General features: G+C 40.8%; 2 protein-coding genes across 2 annotated transcripts in view; one reads left to right on the top strand and one right to left on the bottom strand.

Moving 5' to 3' along the window:
* The window catches only part of lancl2 (LanC lantibiotic synthetase component C-like 2 (bacterial)), a 28,066-nt gene extending 11,994 nt beyond the window's left edge, over positions 1–16,072 (top strand). Inside the window, exons 6-11 of the mRNA XM_030757021.1 lie at positions 646–792; positions 5,915–6,097; positions 9,044–9,220; positions 10,709–10,781; positions 12,773–12,883; positions 14,869–16,072. Of these exons, the coding sequence (XP_030612881.1) occupies positions 646–792; positions 5,915–6,097; positions 9,044–9,220; positions 10,709–10,781; positions 12,773–12,849 (657 nt within the window). The 3' untranslated portion in view covers positions 12,850–12,883; positions 14,869–16,072. The remainder of the gene's footprint in view (positions 1–645; positions 793–5,914; positions 6,098–9,043; positions 9,221–10,708; positions 10,782–12,772; positions 12,884–14,868) is intronic.
* A 2,960-nt stretch (positions 16,073–19,032) lies between these two features.
* vopp1b (VOPP1 WW domain binding protein b) overlaps positions 19,033–23,839 on the bottom strand; it is a 31,107-nt gene continuing 26,300 nt past the window's right edge. Inside the window, exon 5 of the mRNA XM_030757195.1 lies at positions 19,033–22,747. Within this exon, the coding sequence (XP_030613055.1) occupies positions 22,548–22,747 (200 nt within the window). The 3' untranslated portion in view covers positions 19,033–22,547. The remainder of the gene's footprint in view (positions 22,748–23,839) is intronic.

Below are 23,839 nucleotides of genomic sequence, written 5' to 3'. Positions count from 1 at the left end.
TCTCTAATTTTGTGACTGTGCCTCACAGTTAGTGGTGTATCCACAGTGAACACAGGCTGTACATTTTGGAACAACTAGCCTAACATGAGACACTGAACAAGGGTTTGGTATGTTTTCTATTTTGAGATGAACTTTTTTCTCTTTTCTCTCTGACAAGAATTGACAGTAAAGCTCTTCCTGTAGTCTGATGCATAATTGAAGGAATTTGTTGCAGTTAATTAAAATGCATTGTCATTGTCAAAGAGGTTGTTCATTCCTCAAACATAAGTGAACAAACATGAATGTGTTCTGATGTGACTATTGTGAAGCACATTTATGTCGTTTTTTTTCATAATCATCATACAGTTTGATCAGTTGGAGGTCCGATCTCAAACTATTTGAAATCAAGTGTGTTAAGTATAATCTTGCAACACTAGAACAGGTGTTTCTGAGACGATGCCTTTTTATACTTTTTGAACAAAACTGCAAGTGCCTTGTTTTGTAATTCTGAAGTGAATTCTAGAAGCAGCTACTCTACCCTTAAATTTAAGAGTTACATTTCTGAGTTTCAAATGTGAATAAGAAGGTTCTGCTAGTTAGTCTGATTCTCTGTGGCACCTTATTCTTCTAATCATTTTCCCAACTCTGTCTCTCTCCAAACTTCAGGTGGTCACAGCCATCGTGGAATCTGGTAAGAACCTGTCAGCAGAGCAGAAGAAGACCGATCGCTGCCCACTCCTCTATGAGTGGCACAAGAAGCAGTACATCGGTGCTGCCCACGGCCTGGCTGGTATCTATTACATGCTAATCCAGGTATGTAAGCTGAGTGGGTTTTTAAAAGACCGATTTAAGCCTGAGATTTTTTGTCTCTGTACAGTTATTAGGAAATTTGGAAGTGTAGCTACATTTAGTGATGGAGAAACACTGGAAGGCATTGAACTCCTCGCTGATGATAGTCTTCATTTAAAGAGAGTAGCTTGTTCTTCTGTTTCTGGGTTACACTTCTAGTATAATTTTGGTATATCCAAAATCCAACTTTTAGAAACATTTCTTCCATATATTCATGTTTTATTCCAAATAGTGTGACTTTCATTCAAGGCTAAGATTTGATGTCACTTTAACCCTAATATCACAAAAGCCAAACCAGTCGTTCAGTCTGAGCTAAGATTTCTGTTTGTTGACTCAAAAAAACACATAAAATAAGATTCAGTTATTTTCCGTTAGCACCGAGCACAAATCTCATTTTACCTGACAGAACGTAAGTAAAAGAAAAATGTATAAGAAAACTTTATAGCTGAAGGATAACATTTTTCCTTAATGTTAAATCAAAACAGGCTAAAATGTCTTACTTCTTATAAATTAGTCAAATAGACTTAAATAGACTTTAGCATAAAATTCCTGAATGATTAAGCTTCAGTATTTGAAAGAACGGTGTTTAGTGTTTAGTGGTGGCCGGTACCCAGTAAAACTGTCAATCAGCAAGTCATTGTTTGTTTAATGTCTGTCGTTTGTTACGGTTCAGGCTGAAAGCCAGTAAGAGGAGCTGAAACCTTCTGTTGGCAGGCAGCACATAAGTGTTGCTGCCTGCTGAGATAATGCAGTTCATTTGTGAAATCCTGTCAAAGTGTCGTCGTCAAAGAATTATGAAAGAATGAGTTCATGGTTCAGATTCCAGTGGATATTGTTAACAGCTACATACGTATACATACACATTGAATTCAGGGTTGCAGGGGGGCTGGAACTAATCACTGCTGTCACAGGATGAGATGCATACAGTGTGTTACTGTTATATTGAAACTGGAAAATGATGGAGTCTTTGGCTATCAATTTTCCAGCAATGTAATTCTGAAACTAGTTAGCAACTTAGCGTAAACATTGCGTAACACCACAGCAACTCCTGCTCAGTTCAGGTATGTGTTGAGACACATAGAGGGAATACTGTATTTCTTCAAATGGGCTGTAAATGCTTACTTAAATTTCAGGTAAATTTATTAGAATTTGGCAGTTCGCGGTTCATTTTTGGCCATAAGAAAATAATTCATACTCTAATTATGAGAAAAGTTGACACTAAAGTCAGTACAATCAAAGCTAAAAGATAACAATTAAGTCTGGACAGTAAAGATTGGATATTTTCAGAGTTAGTAACCAGGCAGTCAGCCTGCCACATGTGTGATGATGAGCTGGTCTGTTTCCTGTACACACAGCACACGTAGAGCAGCATAGCAGAGTAATTTATTTTCAGTTGTTTTCAGTGAGAGAAGATCCTGTAACTTGCTACAATTTGGGGGAAATTGTAAAGTTGAATAATTTATTTTATTATAAAACAAAGTTTTGCATTGAAGAAAAGTTTATTTTTGTTTGGCAAAAATCAGTATTGGCCAAGAAAATTGCAGCGAGTGCATCTCTGCTAGACAGGCATGGGTGCAATTTGCAATGTGGCTGGTTGGAGGCAGAATACAAACACTTAATATATCCATGTATTTGTATTTTATATTTTAAAATGAGATTTATTTTGGAAAGTAGTTTTGTTACACAAACACTACTGCACCTAGTAGGTTTCATATGTACACATTTTTGCTCTTAATTGGTTTAAAAGACAAATCCAAAACAAAACAAAAAAAACACCAGAAGTGAGAAAAAAAAGGTGTACAAAGTAGCAGTTATTTATAATCCAGAATGACTAAGTGATTAGAAAGCAAAAACGCACAAGACCTGCTGCAACAGGCCGCCACACAGCACAGTGCCGTGGTAACAAAGATGAAGGTGCTTCCATTCATTTTTTTGATACAGTCCTATAGTAAAGGGTAAATTTAAAGTAGAAGGTCTGATTTATGTTTTTACGATGTGTTTAGTTCACTGAAATCCATCCACAGACTTTACTGTGCTGTGTTTTGTTTCCTGTTCACTGATGTTCTCATTAACACATTAGAATCCATCTTGTTGTATATTAATAATTCATTCCTACATCCATTAAAGTATCCGTCGAGTCCATTTTAGATCAGTTAAACATCTGCTCTGATTTTTAAAGTGTTTCAGGCTCTGATTTCAGGAAAAAAAGAAACAAAACAAAACTAGAGGGGCAGTCAGTAGAGCATGTACCTCGCCCACCCCAAATGTTCTGTGTGCTGATACTATGCTGCAATAGATGCCACCCATTGTTGTCATACTCCATCAGGTTCAGCTATATTCACAGGAGTGAATCATTTTTTAACCCTCTCATTTTCAGCATTCTTGATCATTAGGTCCGGAGTCCTCTTTCGATCATCCTCATAAGGATAGATGCAAATATGTGAATATTATCTCTCGCTCTGTATATACACTCTTAGTGTGGCCAGTCCCTTTATTTTTACCATAACTGAAAACCTTTGTGTTTGACATTAACAGATGAATATGAGCTTTTATTTCCAGGTATTTATATCTGGATGTGATACACAGTTCAGAAGCTGGACCAAAGGTACTGTATGGGAGGATCTCCTCCCAGATCTGCACTACGGTATCAGTGAGCTCTTTGGACAGTCATAGGTGCAGCCTGGTGGAGTCGAATGGACCAAAACATAATGTCCCAGAGTTGTTCTATTGGATTTTGGTCAAGTGAGCGTGGGGTCCAGTCAGTTCCTTTATCCTCCAGGAACTACCTGCATACTCTCTCACCACAAGAGGCATGCACCAGGAGGAACCCAGGAGGACCAGATACTGGTCCTGCTGAGAGGTTAAGAACCTTCTATGGTCCAAAAAGCTCTCCTAGAGTAACCGCCTGTCTCCTGGAATCTCCTCCATGCCCTTGAGACTGTGCTGGAGACACAGCAAACCTTCTGGGAATGGCACATGTTGATGTGCCATCCTGGAGGAGTTGGCCTACCAGTGTAGGGTCTGAGTATCGTCTCATGCTACCAGTAGTGACACTGACCCTAGCCAAATATAGAACTAGTGAAAAAACTACCAGAAAAAATGAGGAAAGAATAAAAATGTCAGTGGCCTCCACCTTTAAAGCAATTTCTGATTTGCGGTTGTCTCATTGCTGCCCCTCTAGTGCACCAATTGTTAACTTTATTAACACCAAAGCAGCTGAAACTGATTGACAGCTGCCCCTGCTACTTAACTGACCACATCCGTATCCCAACTATAACACTGGAGGGTCAAGGCACCATCTTGGGGTTTATAGAGCAGTACACCAAAATTCTGAGCACGACCTGGATTGACTACAAGATAGCCTACAACTCAATGCCCTACACATGGACACTGGAGTGCTTGAAACTGTACAAGTCTAATAGTGTGCCAATAACATTCATCAGGAACTCAGTGGGGCTGTGGAAGACAACACTGGAGGCCAACTCCAAGGCAATCACACAAGACACCATCTCACAACTTATGGAAGTTAAAGGGTCTGTTGCTACCATCGTGATACCAGATACCACAGCACACCTTCAGGGGTCTAGTGGAGTCCATGCCTTGATGGGTCAGGGCTGTTTTGGTAGCAAAAGGTGGACCAACACAATATTAGGCAGGTGGTCATAATGTTATGCTTGATTGGTGTGTATACAGTACCAGTCAAAAGTTTGGGTAAACTAATTAGCTAGTGTTTGGCTGTCCATTGCTCCTAAAGACATTGTGTGTTTCTTACTCAGTTTTATCCTGTTGCAGCCGGCCTCAGTAAAGAGAGGAAACATGAGCCCTCCTGTCAACATTTTTAAGAGGAGTTTGATCTGAATGTCAACTCCAGCAAAGCACTGGAGGTGGAGGATATTGCACACCAAGCTGGGCTCATCATGTTGTGTTCAAAGACTACATCTGATATTAAGACCTGAAACAGAAATGAACTATTTCTGGTCTATTTCTGTTTTAGTACATACTTACTATATTTGGAATAAACAAAGATGTTTAAAAAATGCTCATACAGGCATTTGGTACTTTGTACATTTATTTGCGCTGCCACATTAACAAATCAGTACACGAACTGTTAGCCTCTCTGAGTGATGTCCCAAAGGACATAAAAATGAAGACACAATAATAGATATGCTCTCAACCTTTCACATCAGTTATATCATCTGTCCTAAACACCTGAGCCAATCACAGTGGTGTGTAATGATGACAGCTTAACAAATGAAGAATCTGCTTCTTCACAATTTCAGATCCCTGTCTATTGCAGATTTTCTTCAGAAATTACAAAAATTATAGAAAAATTAATATTCCCTTTTCTATTCCTAGATTAAATGAAAAAATTGACAGGTCTTGTGTGTCCAGTGCTGGCCATCATCCATCCATCCATCTGTCCATTTTCTTCTGCTCATTCAGTTCAGTGACACGGGGGGGGTTGGAGCCTATCCCAGCTGTGGCAGGGTGAAATGTGGGGTACATCCTGGACAGGTTGCCAGTCTATTGCAGGTCTAACAGATTGACATTTACACTTAACTCCATGCATGTCTTTGGATTTTGGGAAGAAGCAGGAGTACCTGGAGAGAACCCACACAAGCACAGAGAGAACATACAGACTCCACACAAAAACGCCCCAAACAGCCCCGGGATTCAATCCCAGGAACCTTTTTCCTGTAAGGCAACAATGCTAACCACTGCCATAGTGTGCCCGTATTAAAAAACAAACAAGTGTTGTCACCTTAGAGGATAGAGTTCGGCCCCAGACTGTGAAGATATGGGCTTGCCACTGTTTGCAGAATCTCATCTCAATAGCAGAATAAGCTGTTTGGCATTGACAGAGGAGCAAGTTTTTCTTTGCTCAACCCAAATACTCAACTCTGCTGCTCAACCCACAAATGCATTACAGATGTGGCACCATTTAAGGAGAAATAAACAGACTTTTAAATGGTATCAGATTTATTGCCAAGAAGCAGCGTTACAGCATAGAAATAATCGACCAAATTCAAATTTCTTGACCTTTTGTGCTACGTTAAAATTAAACTCAGTCTCTGTCTCTCTTTAGCCTGGAGCAAAAGTCCATCCAGATATTCTGTCAGAGCTGGTTCGCCCCAGCATCGACTACGTCCGCCACAAGAGGTTTCGTTCGGGAAACTTCCCGTCATCCCTGAGCAATGAGAGTGACCGGCTAGTCCACTGGTGCCATGGAGCACCTGGTGTTATCCATATGCTTATCATGGCCCATAAGGTGAGAGAGTTCTGTGGTCAGCATCCACCGTCTTACCACACCCAAACAACACTGGCACCTTGTGGCACAGCTCTACACTGCATAAACAGTTTATTGTGTTAAACATGTATGTGAGGCATGTTGTATTTGCCATTTATGTAAGTTTTCTGAAGAAAAATGATCATTTTACTGATGAAACAACAGTGCACATTACAATGGAAATATGCCTGGCTGCAAACACTTACCATAGTAGTACACTGTAGGCTAATTTCTTCTTTTCTTGGTCCATTAGGGAACCACTTCACAGCCATTCTGGCATTCTTCTCTCACTAATGAGATAATGTTTTGTTTTTTTCCCCCACAGTGAACAAATGCTTAACACTGTTTCCCTGTTAACAGAACACACAAAAATTGTGCCATTATTGTGTTAGTGGAAGATTTCAGATCAGCTCTTGAAACTGTACTGCATGCACACATTGTGCTCCCACTGATGTAATTCTGTTTTACAGTGATGAACAGCAAACTGAGTGTTGGATGATGATTTTAGAAAACATGAGCCTGTCCATAAAATTGTTTCACTGAGTAAGAATAATAATTATCAGAGAGGGAAGTGGCAGGCTGTTACTGGCTGTGATTGTCTCCTGCACAGAAGCAAAGCTGGTAGCATTTCTAGTAAGACAGCAAGCCTGATTAGTTCTAGTTTTGGGATTTGTTCCAGTTCTGCAAGAGCCATCTTGTTCTTAAACCATCATGCACTGCTCTTTACACAGATCTGGAGTGATGTCATGTCAGTGATTTTGAAGGCTGTGGTAAAGCCTTTAATTTGTTCCTGTTGAGATGCTCCATTATTAGGACTTAATGTTCTCTTGCACTGTGCCAGATTTCTGCTGTGGGAGCCATGAGTGTAATCTTTGGACCAATTTGGCAATCATCTGACAGCAGGAGGCATTTTATGCCATAATTATAGTCCCAAAGGTTCTGGAAGTTTCGCTTGGATGCAAAGAAAAAGCCACATGTAAACATTAACAATGGATGCCGCATCCTTCAGACTATAGAGGAAGTGGACCATCCAGCTTGCTGTCAGTGTTCAGTTCAAGAACCTGCATCTCTGATGGTACAGGGGTGCCTATGGAATTGGCATATTGCATATTTGGAAAGACACCATCAATGCTGAAAGGTGTATATACAGGTTTCAGAGCAACAGATGCTCCCATCCAGAAAACATCCTTTTCAAGGAAGGACGTAAATATTTGAGCAAGACATTGCAAAACCACATACTTCATCTATTACAGCAGCACGGCTCAGTAGAGGAAGAGTCGGGGTGAACGACCTGCCTGCAGTTCAGACCTTTCACCAGCTCAAAATATTTGGTGCATCATGAAAGAGAAAATACAGCAAAGAATATGTTGTGTTCTGTTGTATAAAATATGGGTTCAAGAAATTTGCAAATCATTACATTCTGTTTTTATTTACATTTTACACATTTACATTTACATCCCAACTTTTTTTTTTCTTTCTAAACTGGGTTGTAAAAGATGAATGTAGCTTCTGAGTCTGAAAAGTGAAGCCAGTGTGGAAATGCTTTAAAACTGTATTCTTTTTAATCGCCAGCAGGGGGGTAACCTGAAAATCATTTCCTCAAACAATATTGGACCTTAGCCAGTCCACAAGGCTCGTTTCAAAAAGACGTCAGGCTTATTTAGATGTTAATTTGCAAATTTCTAAAGATGAATACTGTGTTAAGGATACAGGGCAGGTTTCCTACTGATCCATGAAGATGACACTGCTTCAACCTTTTATTTAGACTCAGTAAGGCAGGATAACATCCATTTAATACAGACATTTAATGTATTGAGTTACCACTTCCTAAAACAACTGCAATTTTCGAACCTATCACCACTTGTGGCGGGACTTTGGTGAGCATCACAGAAGGATACAAAGATACAAATCTAAAGTTCACTTTAGCTGTATCAGAGTTTTATTCAGCACTTCTCATTGGAGAAATATCAGCTCATGCAAAATAACAAAGTCAATAATATTTGGCTGAAGTTGTTATTTTAACCATGCTATGTAGCTAACCACTTCCTGATGACATTAGAGCTGTATGCCGCATATACTCGGGTTGATAGGATTGGATATAGTTGGTAGCTATGACAGCTGAATTGTACCTTGCTGTCTTCCAGTCAAAATAGAGAGCACCACCTCACCCTGCTGTTTGCTGTGTGTGAGTAGCTCGCAGGATAAGGAGGAAAGGTATGGGGTAGATGCTTTGAGAAGAAAAGGAGAATTCTGAATCAGAACATGAGCTATCAGTGTGTCCTTAGAGCACAGCAGAAACGTATATAACTGCTAGTTCAAAGTGTATTCAGGTCTGTGACTGGGAGAGCTGAATCTCAGCAGGTTAATGACAGTGGATTGCAGGCTTCTTTGTTTTCCTCTTCCATTGTCGTAGTAGACGAGCTTTGATTAGCTGAGGTTTCTGTTACAGCTAGAAGGTGAAAGTGATGGAGGGGGATTTGGGGGCTGGGTACAATTTGTCACCCGTCTCTTTACTTTCTTCTGCATTACATGGCAGCTCTGTAGATGCTGCAATTCAAAGCACTGTTCCCTGTTTGAAGCTATTGGGGACCTCACACAGCCGTGGGAGCCTGGCTCCTATAATCACGTCTAATCAGGGACACTGTCAGGTCTGCGTTCCCCTCACACTGTGTTTTGTCAGCTTCATACATGCCTGATAGGTCGTCTGTCAGCTCAGTTATGAATTGCAGTAGCATCGCTTTTGACTGGTAACTGTACTTCCTGCTGGTTGCTTTGTGTTGAAGATGCTTTGAGCTGTACCCTTGAGCTGTAATTAATATTTTAGAAAGTGGTTAAGTTATTTCAAGCTATCTCATGTGTTATGAGTTGGCAATAGTTGCTAAGAAGCCAAGGTTTGACTATTTATTTGGCTCCATCCTGTCTTGCCAGGTGTTTAAAGAGGAAAAGTACCTGAAGGAGGCTGTAGATTGCGCTGAAGTGATATGGCAGCGAGGACTGCTCAGAAAAGGCTACGGTATCTGCCATGGCACTGCTGGCAATGGCTACGCCTTCCTCTCCCTCTACAAGCTCACCAAGGAGGAGAAATACCTGCACCGCGCCTGCAGGGTAAGACCAAGACAAAATGTCTGCTGTGACTTCTCAAGGGTTTTAAATGTGTGTTAGCGCTGGACACCTGAAGCACTGCGACTCCTGTTGAGAAGAGACCTGTATTAACTGTGCAGCCTTCTCACTCACATTTCTAATCAAATGACGCAGCAGCTGTTAAACATGTGTTATCGTGGCACACAATAATGTGTGAAACATAAATACTTTGAAACACCAGTATCTGCATATGTAAAAAATTACACTGCCATACAACGTGCTCCGTAATACTTGCTAGGGAGAATAATACCATGATATTCTGTGGAACGGCAAGAATCTTAAAAATATCATGATATAAATTATTGGTCATACTGCCCAGCTCTAATGGATAGAGCTCTGTCTCGTGAGCTTTTTCTAAAGAGGATTTGTGACCATATTTGGAAGCGTGTCGAGTGCGGGATTTGTGATGTCATTCTTCTGCTTGGTTAGCTCAGTCAATCCATCATTAGCTATAGAGACCAGAACATGTTTATTCTTGCACCAGGCTGTAGACTTGTTTATTTAAAAGTTGGGCTTTTTAACATGTGTAATAATGATAATGCATTATACTTATATAGCACTTTTCAAGATACTCAAAGACGCTTTACAATTTCATGCACTATTCATTCACACCTCAGTCATACCTGGTGGTGGTAAACTACCGTATTTTTCGGACTATAAGCCGCTACTTTTTTCCCACGTTTTGAACCATGCGGCTTATAGCCCGGTGCGGCGTTTCTGTGGATTTTTCTTTAACCACCAGGGGGCTCTTTAGCAGGATATGAATCATGGGACGTCAAAGTTGGAAATCAAAGAAGAAAGCGCCAACAAGTGCAAGCAGCAGGCACAAAAGAGATTTTTTTCAAACTCCCTCATCATGGAAACCACAAAAAGAACTTCCTATGATGCCGCTTTTAAGTTGAGGGCTATCGACCTGGCACTACAGGAGGGAAATAGAGCCGCTGCACGTAAGCTCGGCGTGAACGAATCAATGGTGAATTGACTTGTTATAACTCAAATTTGGGGTTGTCTGTCCCCCTCTGCTGAGTGCCAAGTAATTGTGGAAAACCGAGAGCGGCGGAGATACCAGCGGCTTATAGCCCGGTGCGGCTTATATATGTACGTTTCCAGTTTTTTCCAAAAAATTTGTAGGTGCGGCTTATAGTATGGTGCGCTCTATAGTCCGGAAAATACGGTACTAGTGTAGCCACAGGTGACCTGGGGCAGTCTGACAGAAGCATGGCTGCCAGTTCTCGCCTACGGCCCCTCCGACCACCACCAAACACCAACCACACAACCACATTCACGCTTAGGCAATGTGGGTTAAGTGTCTTGCCCAGGGACACAATGACAGCATGCGCTGGGACAGGGACTCGAACCAGCAACCCTCCAGTTGCGAGGTGAGCACCTTCGACCCCTTTGTTTTAAAGAAGTTAATTACTATGGATATAATATTGATTTTCCTTCTTCCAGTTTGCTGAGTGGTGTTTGGACTACGGGACGCATGGGTGTCGTATCCCAGACAGACCATACTCGCTTTTTGAAGGTACCAAATATTTATTGATTTAACATTTCACTGCACTGATGAAAACAGCTCTTTGTTTTTTCTTTGTCTCGTCTTCTCAGAACCATTTCCTCTTAACTGATGTAATAACAATGCTGTAATTTGTTTGTGAATGTTTAGTTTGCTGCTTCCTCTTCTTCCATCTAAGGCTAATTACTGCATACAGCAACCTCAGTAATTCTGTCTGTATAAAGTTAGCGATTATTCACTTAGCTCTAATGGATGATATTTTCCTTCAGTTTCCACACTTATGTTATACCAAATTAATGTAATACCAAATTAAGGATACATTTTAATCATGATTACTTTTGGTCAGTACTTTAATCTTAGTTATTTGCCAGTAAATGTAAACTATATGGGCTTATTCAGTCACAGTTCTTAATATTTGAATGCAGGTGTTTTCAGTCACTTTGTCATAGGTGTATAAAGTCAAGCATCTTGCCCGGCAGTCTACCTTTGCAAACATGTATGAAAGAATGGGTCATTCTCACTGAATTTGAGCATGGTACTGTAACAGGAGGCCACCATTGCAACAAGTCAGTTCATGAAATTTCTTCCCTCATGGATATTCCACCATCAACAATGTTAGACAGAAAGCACTTAGAAAAAAGTGCTTGTATGAATGTGTGTGTGAATGCAAACATGCTGCATAAAGCACTCTTGAGTGCTCGAATAGGAAAGTACCATATAAGAATGAGTCCATTTACTTAAAGTGGTATTATTGCAAAGCGGAAGCATTTAGGAACCACAGTAACTCAGACACAAAAAGTTACAAAGCAGTTTTGCCGAGTCCTGAAGAGTGCAGTGTGTAAAAGTAATCAAACCTCCACTGGCATTAAATCCAGAACAAAAACTGTGTACTGGGAGCTTCATGGCGTGGGTTTCCATGGCTGAGCAGCTTGTGTAGGTGGCCCAGTACTTTTGTCCATATAGTGAATACAGGAAGCCATCCAGTAAGCTCGATTGGATGATTTGGTCCAGGCTGCTGGTCATATGTTTATGGCATCTTTATGCTATGATGAAAAATTTATATCCTGAGCAGGGTGGTTCTTTCCAGGATGGTAGTGCACTCATGAATGGTTTGACGAGGATGAAAATAATGTGAATTGTTTGCTATGGCCTTTGCAGTCACCAGATCTCAACCTAATTGAATGCCAGCATTGGGAAATTTTGGACTAATGTTTCCACCGTCATCATCAGAACAAATGAGAGAATGTTTTTTTGGAAGAACGATGTTTCATCTAGTAGAGTTTGTCTTCTTTGCCAAGTCACATACATCACGTCTTCCAGTATGTAAAGGGTCTGTTAGGGTCCCAGTGAGCTAAATTTGAGGCTTCAAATTGTTCAAATAGTGTTTGTAAATCCATCACAGGCTGTCTGACCTTCATCCAAACTGCTCAAATCGCTATAAATGTGTAATTCTCTACTTGGTAAATGTATTATGTAGGTGATGTTTGTAGCAACATCTGAACGGAGATATTAAATAATGTTTCCATTGTTCTGCCATAAAACAAATCCAGGAAGTTATTGGTGGATGGCCTTAAAAGTAGACATTAAACACTTACATGTATTTAACCTAATTTACATCTACTCTAAAAATACTGTCACAGATTTAACAGTCTGTGAAACTAGATTTAGGACTGTGTGGTGGAGAGATACCTAGCCACATGCACACAGGCGTCTTTGTTGTTGATACAAAATTTGATCAGCATTTGGCATTTATTTGGTAGTAAAATGGTTATGATCAGATAAGACCACAACATCCACTCCAGGTACCAGACACAGATGTAGCCTCTGGGCATAAAAAAACTTCCCACATGCAAGTGTGGGAAGTTGGTGCAGCAACGCACTGCTGCATGAAAAGAAGAACGGTTGAATCTGTTGGTTGTCTGAGGAGTTTTTTGCTCTAGAAAAGTTGTGTTTGGTGGATGCTGAAATGTGTATGCGGCAGTAACGGCTGTTTCTCCACTTAGGTATGGCAGGAACCATCCACTATCTGTCGGAGATGGCAAACCCTGAAGCTTCCTGTTTCCCTGCCTTTGAATTTTGACCTGGCAGCCAATGTGACTGAGGATGATGGAGAGGTGAAGGGAATGCTCAGTATTCTCAAGTCAACTTTACTGGCACACTTGGCAAGGAGGTCCACTGCTCAAAGAATTAAGGGAACATTTAAATAAAAAAAAAACAGTTTGCAGAACTCCAGTTTTCTGTTTATTGCATCTAAAAGTGTAAAACGCTTCGAGCACACATGCTCTTCATCAGTGAAACACCAGGCGGCGCCATCTTAAGTCACCCGTGATAGGTCACATGACTATGACCAATGGCAATAATATCCAATCAGAATCATGTTTAATAAGGACAAACAGCTGATAAATAATCAACAAATCACACACATTACCTAAACATTTAAATCACACATTGGATCTTGTTGAATGAAATGGTCATGCTGAAAATCTTTGACACACACATTTTGTAATTTTCCTGAGAACAAAATGATGTACCAATAGTGGAAACGTTTTAATCATCAACCCTTTAAGTGTTGGATTCAGAATCACACCAAAAATCAAAGTTAAAAATGAAAATCACTGGCTGATCCAACTTGAGTCATAATGTGGCTCAGTAGTATGTGTGGTCCCCATGAGCCTGCATGCACCTTTGACGATGTCTGGGCATGCTCCTCATGGATGGTGTCCTCATAATCTCCCATTGGACTTGGATCAAGGCCTCTGTGAACTTCTGGACCGTCTGTGGTGCTATTTGGTGGTGTCGGATGCATCAGTGCACAACTTTCAGGAGGATTTCAGGTGGATTCAGGTCTAAGGAGTGTGAAGGCCTGTCAGTGGCATCAGGAACCGCCTACACACTCGAGCCAGGAATAGGAATACTGTCGTGACCAAAGAGGAACCCAGGGCCTACTCCAGCATGAAGTCTGACAGCTGATCTCAAGATTTCATCCTGATACCAAACATGGAGGTCTGTGTGACGGACCTGCCAGTTCTGGTGTTCTCTGGCAGATGGTAAATGGACTAGTTCTTATATAGCGCTTTTCTACTCAGTATGAGCACTCAAAGCACTTATACAACCTGTTTACATTCACCCATGCACTCCCATTCATACAAGCACTTCCATTTTTATGAAGCTAAGTGCTTTTAATTAACTAACATTCACTCACATTCATACTCCGACAGAACGGTCGGAGAGCAACTTGGGGTTAAGTATCTTGCCCAAGGATACATTGGCATGTAGCCCGGAGTAGCCAGGATTCGAACCGCTGACCTTCCGATCAGTAGGTGACCTGCTCTACCTACTGAGCTACAGCCACCCCAATACAGCCACAGATGAAACTTGAGTGGCTGTGAGGTCCCACTAAACAACATTGGGTCCTTGTGCCACCCACATGGAGGCTGTGTTCAGCTTACCTTCTGTAGCGACCTGTTTCCTGGTATCTCTGCCAGTCTTGAGACCGTGCTGCGAGATGCAGCAAACCTTGCAACGGCACGTATGGCTGTACCGTTGGAGACAAGCTGAACTATGCAGCCTAAATGGGCTGCAGATCCCATGTCATGTTGCCAATAACATGGACACACGAAAAACAAAATTAGGGAAAAATCCATCAGAAGGGACAAAAAGAGAGCAGTGGTCTGTGACCTGCAAAACCATTCAAATTTGGGGGCTTGTCTTCTAGTTGCCTTTCCACTGTTGTCACTTTCATTGGTACCAAAGCAGGTGAAATTAGTTCACAGTAGCTTATGCTTCCAAGATTGATCTCCCTGAAGCTTGATTGACTTTGTTTTATCCTGCGATGATCAAGTGTTCCCTTCATTTTTGAGCAGTGTATTTTTATAAAACTTTCAGCCTTTGTCATGAGTAAATAGTGACAATATTCAGACTGGAAAAGGAAACTTATTCATTACTGGATTAAAGATGTAGTTAGTTTTTTGTGTGTGATTGAAAATGTGCAGAGAATGTTTTTGGACAAAACTACAGGTTGACTTATGTAAATCCAGTAAACATAAAAGCAGGTGGACAGAACACGACCATTGTGCTGAATATTATTCTCTTGTTGAAGACGCAGGAACGCTGTCAGAACTCTTCTGTCCTGTGCTGAGAAAAACACGTGGACCCCATGGCTCCTCATCAACACAGTATATTGCCAGCAGGCATGGACACAGGAGCACACCCCAAGCACTCAGCCTTTAATATTGTAGCACTTAGGCCAAGAGAGCAGGTGTGTGTGTGTGTGTATGTGAAAAAGTGTACGTGTCAAATGAACTAAAGCTTTCTATGCCTATGCATGCTCACTGTTATCGGCTATTGGTGCCTCATTGTGTGTCAGTGTAGTAGTTCTTCTTCCTGTATTTAGATGTGCTGTTTGAGTTCTTCGGGTATTGATCACATAGCAGGCATTATGTGTCTTTGTCATCTTTCATTTTATTAACAAGTATAAAGTAGCTCATTGTTCTCAAGCTGACCACTTTATGAGCTGTAAGTCACACTGTGCTGATGGAGCTAGCATAGGTGCATCATCTTTTTTCTGGTTTCTCCACATGCTAGCTTTAGCTAAATCTGACATGCTAGCTTCAGCTACATATCATCACAAAAGTAGAAAAAGGTGTTGAGTGCACTCTGAGGCCTGAGTCTCTGGGCCACAGGAATTGCTTAATATAAACTCACTTCAATTTATTGTTTTCCTTAACATATATGTCAGAAAAAAGTAATGTAAGCTCCTCCCTTTATCATTCAAGTCATTGATTGCTTAGCTTTTTTTTCTTCAGATCTGCCAGCTCACAGTTGTTCAGGTCATGGTTTGTGTGGTACCAACATGGAGTTATACTGATACCTTTACACTTCATCCACTGATCCCGACAGCACACGAATGCACATAAATGCCTAATTCTTTTGCAGAGATCTGGTGATGAATGTCATTGCATGAGGATAATGTGACTTGTAAAAAATGTGTATGTTAATCTGTCGGTGTGTTTCCATGCTCCAGTGTGTGGGGTTGTGATGTGTGTCCTGAAGACACTGGACATGATGAGAGAGATACCAAGTTTTTGACCTGTATTACTGTTTTTGTGATTGATTTGCCCTCAGACTTCATATGAGTGTGTGTGCTTATTTTTCCTCATTAAACTCCTGGGCTTCAGCAACATTACAGCAACAAGAAAAATGTCTTTAATGTTCTTAATCTGCTTTAAATCAGTGCTTACACAGTGGCAGAAATCACACAGGGTTTGGTTTTGTTTAAAATAAAGCTGAATAAAACTTGTGTACCACTTGTTAACTGTGTTTTATTATCCTTGCTTCATTTTTCTACAAATATGTGACTGTTTTGGATTATAATCTGATTGAAACAGGGAGAAAGGCTAAAACATGCCAAATTACACTAGAACGACCCTGGAAATCAGTTGAATCAGGTCTTATGGAGTGATGAATCCATATTTAACTTTTTGGTTGAAATCATTAAGATGTATAGTATGGTGTAAAAGTCAAGCCATCCCTCATTTCTTTATATTTTGCTAGGAAAAGGGAAAATAGCTGCAGTGATTTATTGAAACTGTCAGTACTGTTGAGATCTGGGCTCTGTCCATGACTGTCAGTGTTCTGTTGTGTTTTTCTCTCCAGTTAAGCTTTTACTACAACCAGGAATAAGAAATGCTAAAACCATAATAATTTGTTAGAAGCTTCTGTACCTAATAAACTGCCAATTTTTTATAAGTGCCATATCTGCCACGTCTGCATTTGGGTCCGCTTAGAGCTTCGGCCCTCCGGCCGTGACAAATGCCTTCTGTAGAAAAGTTTTATGGTGAGACGAGACAAAGATTGAGCCGTTTGCCTCAATGACAAGAGGTGAGGCTTTCAAACCTGAGAACACTGTACCAGCTGTCAAGCATGGTGGTGGTGGTAGCATTGTACTCTTTGGCTGTTTGCTACCTTACACAAACTGGTTAGAATAATATAGAAGCAGCAGCTAAACAGATGGACACAATGATTCCAAACACATCAGAACTGGTTTTGGAATTGAAACATTAAGCTGCTGAAATGGCCTTCCCAAAGCCCCGACCTCAACCCTGCAGAAAATTTGTAGACTGTGCTTAAAGGCGGGCCAGTGCCATGAAACCAACCAATTTAAATGGACTATCAATTCTGCCAAGAAGACTTGTCAAAGATGCAGCCAGAATTCTGCCAGCAGCTTGTTGATGGCTGCTAAGGGAGATTTAGCCAAATCTTAGTGGCCTGTATGTATTCTTCTGATCCTGTGTGGATCAGAGAAAATCCAAAATAATTTCAAACTTGTGCATCCATCATGTTTTTAAAGTCACTAAAGATGTGTGCTGCTCAGTCATTCCACCATAGAAAAAAAGAACAGATTAAAGAAATCGTTAAAAGCCCCAAATCAGAATATTCATACCCACAATTAGTGTATGTATGTAAACCTTTGACCACAACTGTATATGATTGGACTCATCACCTTCACTGATGACACAAGTCAGTATCCTGTCTTATTAGAAGTTTATTTACATATTACACAATGTGTAATATTCTGTTATGTGGAAAGCCTGAAAGTCAGGGTCAAATGTTTCACTAATTACAGTACCTGTTGCATAGTTTGAGATGATTAAACTGAATACCTTTTCTGATGTTGTGCTGTCTATTCCCAGTCCGACTGCTTGAGACCAAAAACAACCCAGACTGATTCTAACACCTGTTACTGGTTACCTGTGGGAGCCCAGCACTCACACTGAGAGCAGAAGTGGCCTCTAACTCTACACAGGTGTATGTAGACACTGCAGAGGTTCTCAGTGTGGTAGCTGGAGTCAAATCCTCTCAGAAATCTCATGAAACAATATTCAAAATGGAGCAGGGCACAGACTGCAAAATTGCAAAACATGACAAAGCTGCAGCCACCCATGTGTTTTAAAAGTGTGTTTGAAAATTCATAAACAGAGGCCAAAGACTGATGAAGCTCCTCTAGGGATTAAACTTGCCATCTTATGCTGGTACGTTTTTCTGGTGCGCCCTACTTTAGAAGCCAAAGAAAGATCACACAGCATCACAAAACCACTGAGATAATTGATCATTTTTAACTGATCTTTATCACATTTCATTACCACAAGGATCGTTTTACATAGAGTCCAACAACAATCAGCCACAAAGTGGCACACGATGGAAAGTTACACAGCGGAGCTGCTGAGTGCTGAGGTTACATAGTGCATAAACGTTTAATATTTCTTTTTGGATGCCCTGATTTCCTTGAGAAGCTTTTCCCTTCTGCAGAGTCTGCTTTTGTAAATAAAAATAGGTTCTTAGTCACATGCCAGATGGATTCGCTGTACCATCTTATGGCACAAATTGGTATTAAATGAAAGCACAGCCCGGTCCTGCTTAAACTTCAGTTTATATCTCTTCAACACAAAGGAGCGAGGCTGTGGGCGCCCATGGTGACTGTAGGTTTTCTTATGTCATCATCATCGTGTTTCCTCTCCTGTGTGGGTCTGTGGCAGCCCCTAAAGCCGTCTGTGTGTTCAGATTTACAATGGCATTTGTGTGTCAGCTCGTGCTGTCAGAGGTCCTGATAAGTGGCAGTTTGGATGTTGACTGAATTGATCGAGCCACCATTTTGGATTTTTATGCAAAATGAAACAAATTTTTCACAAGCTGCAAATTTTGCCCAATTGTCATGAAACTTGTGATAATGATCTTCAGAGCAAGTCTCACAAAAGTTATGACATTTCATTTTGTGTTTGGAATTAACAAAAGTGTGTTTTACCATACAACTTGCTTGCAGATCTTAACACCCCTAGCTATTCTCACAACTTGTTTCCTAGCAACTGCCACATCTGGCAGTTTTGGATGGTGTTTTAATCACTAATTTACAATAAGTACCTTCACCAGCAGGAGTTAGTTATTCTGTTCTTTAGCTAATCAGCATGTACATGCTGAAGATAATGTCATCTTTTTTACAAACACAGGCAATGTGGAACAACAAATAAGCACATGTGAGCTGTGTTTAGCCTTTGTTCTCTATCAGACTGCACTCTGTGATGTGATTGGATATTTTGGTCTGAGACAGTTTAAGAATTGTTATTTTGCTTGTTGTTATCCTGTCACTTGATGACGCCCCGCAGCGGCCTCTGCCCCCGCAGCGGCCTCTGCCCCCGCAGCGGCCACTGTCCCCGCAGCGGCCACTGTCCCCGCAGCGGCCTCTGCCCCCGCACCTACAGATCTCCTCATACTGTTAGTGGAAGAATGCTGAAGATAAAAGAAACAGTTGGAAATCTTAATGATTCTAATGCTGTAAAAACATCCGGCAGGATTTTAAAGCAGGGATCGAGTACAGCAGCAGTTTCCCAAATCCGTGTCGTAATTCTCAGTTTGGTTTTAGCCTTCAACATAAACAGCTAAACATATTTAATCATTTTTAAGTAGGGATATCTTGAAACTATAAATGTAGTGGTTGGTACACGATTCTTGATGCCCAATTTGTTACCAGAACAATTTCCCCTGTACTTAAACACTTCTTTATTAAATGTTGTTTTGATCACTGACAGACTCACAGCAGACCATTTATTTAAAATGTTAACATTATTATTACATCATCCACCTCAAACACAAAGTACTTCTGTACCTGATCCTTGTATTTGTTGTGCCAGTGGCTCTATAGTGTAGTGGTTTATACATTTGCCTATCAAGCAAGCAGTCCCATCTGATCCTGGGAGGAGACACAAATTGTGTTGGGTTGTGTTTGTAGAAACCTGGATTCTGGAATCATATTGAATCATGAACTCTGACCTTAACTGAGACAAGTGAGGCGTGCAACTTCACATGTGGTTCTAGCTTCTTTGGTGACCTCCTGGATGAGTAATTTTGGTTCCTGGGAAGCTTCGCCACAGTTCCAAGTTTTCTCCATTTGTGGAGCTTTGTATCCCTGTCCACACTGACAGCTGTCATTGACTTTGTTTCTCATCTGTTCTTTAGATGGTGATGGGTTATTTTTGAGACCCTTCACTGTGTCAGACGGGTTCTGCTGAAGGGATTTCTTCATTAAATAGTATCACAGGCACTAATCAGGTCTGCATGTGCGATTTAACAAAGGAGGAAAAAATTTTTAGGATGAAATCATCATTTAAAAACTCAATTTGTATTATCTTTGTCTAATATTAAAATTTGTTTGATGATCTGAAACATGTAAATGTGACAAATACACAAAAAAAAAAAACCCTCAAGAAGGGGGCAAATACTTTTTCACAGCACTGTGTAACTAAAATTAATTGGCGCCGAACCACACTGGAATATAAAAGTATACATATCTCTACTTTTGCTGCTTTGATCCGTTTATACCAAAAAAATGGTCTTTATGAAAAAGAACCACTACATATGTGGAGTATCCTTTAAAGACCATGTCCTTCAACACAGGCACAGAGCGTGTTCACTGGAGAGCTTCCTGTTGGCAGTGCAGTGACAGCGTGCTCTGTCCACCTTTTTTCACTCATTTCTGCTACAGGCCGGATGGACTGAGAGCATTTGGCTGTTTAACACTCACAGATCTGCAAAAACACTGAGCCAGAAAGAATAACCTAGGATTCACGTCATCTTTATGATCACATACCTTATTGCACATCATACTTTATGATGTGTAAAGACAACTCAAATATAAATAAAATGTTACATAAGAAAGTGCATAAATAGTTCAAATGAATAAATAATAATTTAGGTCTGTTTTAAGTCGTTTTGTAGCTCCTGTTAAATCTGTAGCTTCAGTTTTAGCAGTTTGAGCAAAACTAAGGATTGATGCATGCTGCAGCAATCTTAAGAAAAAAGAAACATTGTAAGAAAAGCTTAAAGGGGAAAGTTGAACGAAGTCAGGCCAGTCTGAAGCTACTGATTCACATTTACAAAGTGCACGGATCCATTCATATCCAGAAACAAGCTGAATGCAAGAGACAGTTTCCTACAGTTTCCCTGCACACGATGATTCAGCAGGTCTGACAGAAGAAGACAGTCAGAAGAGGATCACTGCTGCAGCTCCATCAGCGCACCATCAGTCAGGCAGCCATGTCTCCCCTTCCTCTCCAAGCTGTTTATTTAGGATTTTAGTGTTAGAGGCTGATTCTACAGATCCTGTCACAGTAGAAGACAGTCACACAGTGTGTCACTATCTGCATCCTGTACTAACCAGCTCTGACCTGGCACATGCTGTTGCAGGGTTCTGGTGCGCTGCTGTGGTTTGTGAACAGCGTTACATGAAGCTTTTTTTTTTTCCACATCACTAATTCTGTCTCTCTGTAGTTATGGGTGAGTCATGAAGATGAATGACTTTCATGGTTTAGGTCCTCTTGTCAGCAGTTCCACTTTTGGGCTCATCTACTTTGTGGTGCTGTGAAGCCTGTTTTTGTGGCCATGCTTGGTTCTGGGTTCTGGGTTCTTGGTTCTGGGTTCTTGGTTCTGGTTCTAGACAAATGCAATGTAACAGCTGCAGGAAACAATGGGAGGCATGCTGAGTCATTAATACTGAGACTAGCACTGCTGTCCTACTGACACACACACAATACCATCTTTGACTTAAAACTGTGTTTTTAATAACTAACAAAGAAAAAATAATGTCCTAAAAATCATGCTAACAGCAAAGAACATTGGACCCAGGATGATGACGTGTACTGACCCCAGCCAAGCCGTCACAGCTGGATTTCAACAGGCGACAAACTGTAACACTGATGAAGAGTCAAACTCGCAGCTTTATAGCTTCTATTTCTACCTGTGTTTATTTCTGCAGTGGAATCACTCCACATCTCAGTGTGAAGCGCTCTTCTCTTTTGGCTGGTGTTTGTTGTTAAAAACTACTAGAAAAATTGTGTGCGTGCTCTCATTTGATAAGGAATTTGTGTCAGTGTGGGACTGTAGGCTAAGGTTTATGTTGTTAACTTAATTATGTGACACAAGCAGAGTAACAAATTACTTTCTTCATTTAACAAATAGGTAATATGATGCATGACTTTTTTTTTTTTAAAATAAAAGTAATTACTTTTTTGAGTAATTGCACCAACGCTGCTCCCAAAATAACCGTAGATGTTCCTGTTCTTACACGTGTGCAGCCTCATGTACCTGAAGCACTAATCACTGTGCTAACAGGGTCATCAGATCAGTGCCGGCTGGCACGTGTCAGAGGAACTCCTTTACAAACATATGTGACACGCTGTTTCCCGTCACACCAAAAATCAACATGTGACGCTAGAAGAGCGACAACATGAATGTGTTCAGGTGAAGCTGCTCGTTATGTCACTGCGTAACCGGGCTGCACACCTGTGATATAAAATGACCATTTCGTCATGATGCAAAAACAGCTGCTGCAGTAATATGCTGGTTAGAAAAGGAGCCTTCTAACAGCCAGCTGTTTTTATAATTATGGAATTTGACGTAAATATTTTTCACTTTTCTTAGAAGAGCCTTTAAAAAAAAATCATCTGTCCAGCATTTGTAAGCTGGCTCATACACACAGACCCACAAAACTTTGAAAGGAGGCCTCACAGATGAAGCTGTGTGTGCGTGTGTGTGTGTGTATGTGTGTGTGAGGGAGAGTGAGTGAGTGACTGGTTATTGTGTCTCTTTCAGTCTTTTCCACGGGGCAGGAGAGTGTGTGTTTTCCAGTTTTTACAGCGTCCACGTGTTCCTCTTTGTCTGAACTTCCTGATAATTCAGCCTCAGTGCCACATTCCCTTATTTCCTTTCCTCGCCAAGTCCTTGCAGACATCATTTCTTGTCACTGTTTTTAAATATTTGTTCGTAGGGTGGAGGTGGATGGTTGCAGTAGGATGGAGGTGGTGGATAGAAACCCATCATCATATGGGCAGAGCCAGGCTGCGGCGGGTATGCTGGGTGTGTCATGGTAATCCCTGGGTCGGTCATTCCGTTCACCCCAAAGCCCTGCATGCTCCCTGGCTGCTGGGAAACTGCAAAGAGTAAAAAACAGTTGGTTTCTATTCAAATGTAGCCTCAATTCAGGTTTTCTTATAAAATCCCAAGTTTAAAAAATAAACAACTGTACACTGAAGTTTAGTCCAGTTAATATAAAATTAGAGAAGTCCTTTCACTCCTAAGCTATAGGAGAAGAACCTTTTTCAAAGTTACTATTAGCCAAGAAGGTGAGCTCTGCTTTCAGCCCTGATGGCTAACCTCTGATAGGTTGCAGCAGTCACTGACAAATGCCCGGATGTTACTCAGAGTCGTAGCTCAACAAATATTTATTTACATCCAGTTAATACTGCAAAGGAATCAGTGCTTCAAAAACCAGAGTAACAGTAAAATAAAGTTCAGAACCCTCCAGAGTGAATTAACAGCAGCGATACTCAGTTCCCCCGAGGCAAACGCTTTCCAGGCTATATACAAATGTTCTCACTAAAATGAGACCTCAGACTGAAATTCAGCCAAATTTGGTCCTTCTAATTTAAATAAATTCAATTTTATTAATTCACAACAAATAGTCACGACTCCTATTAACAAGCACGTGGTGACAGCGGGAAGGAAAACCTCCCTTTTAACAGGAAGAAACCTCCAGCAGAAGCAGGCTCAGGGAGGGGGGGTCATCTGCTGTGACTGGCTGGGGGTAAAACAAGGGAGCCGGGACAAAAGACATGCTACAGGAGCGAGAGCAAAAGTTTAATAATTACTAATGATTAAATAGTGGTGTGTAAACAGAGTGAAAGGGATTTGCCCCCAGCAGCCTCAGACCAGGTGACCCTTTGTCAGGGTCCAACCATAACTATAAAAGCTTTATCAAAAAGGAAGGTTTGAAGCCTAACTTCAAAATTGTGGCGCGAAGTGCGCTGTTAGGATAATATGGTTATATGAGGTATTTAAGATTTTGTATGTAAGGAGACGCTAACAGGAAGCTAATGAAGAGAAGCTAACATGGAAGAAATATGGTCTGTCTTTCAGAACTCTATCATTGTAGGGTCTTTACTGTAGACTATAAAACACCTCGAGGCCACTGTGGCTCTGATCTGGTGTTATATAAATCAAACTGAATTAAAACACTATGAGAG

This window comes from Archocentrus centrarchus, chromosome 20 (genome assembly GCF_007364275.1).
Source record: "Archocentrus centrarchus isolate MPI-CPG fArcCen1 chromosome 20, fArcCen1, whole genome shotgun sequence".
Lineage (NCBI taxonomy): Eukaryota > Metazoa > Chordata > Actinopteri > Cichliformes > Cichlidae > Archocentrus > Archocentrus centrarchus.
The sequence above is the reverse complement of the archived record's forward strand: the minus strand, read 5'-3'. Positions and strand labels throughout refer to the sequence as shown.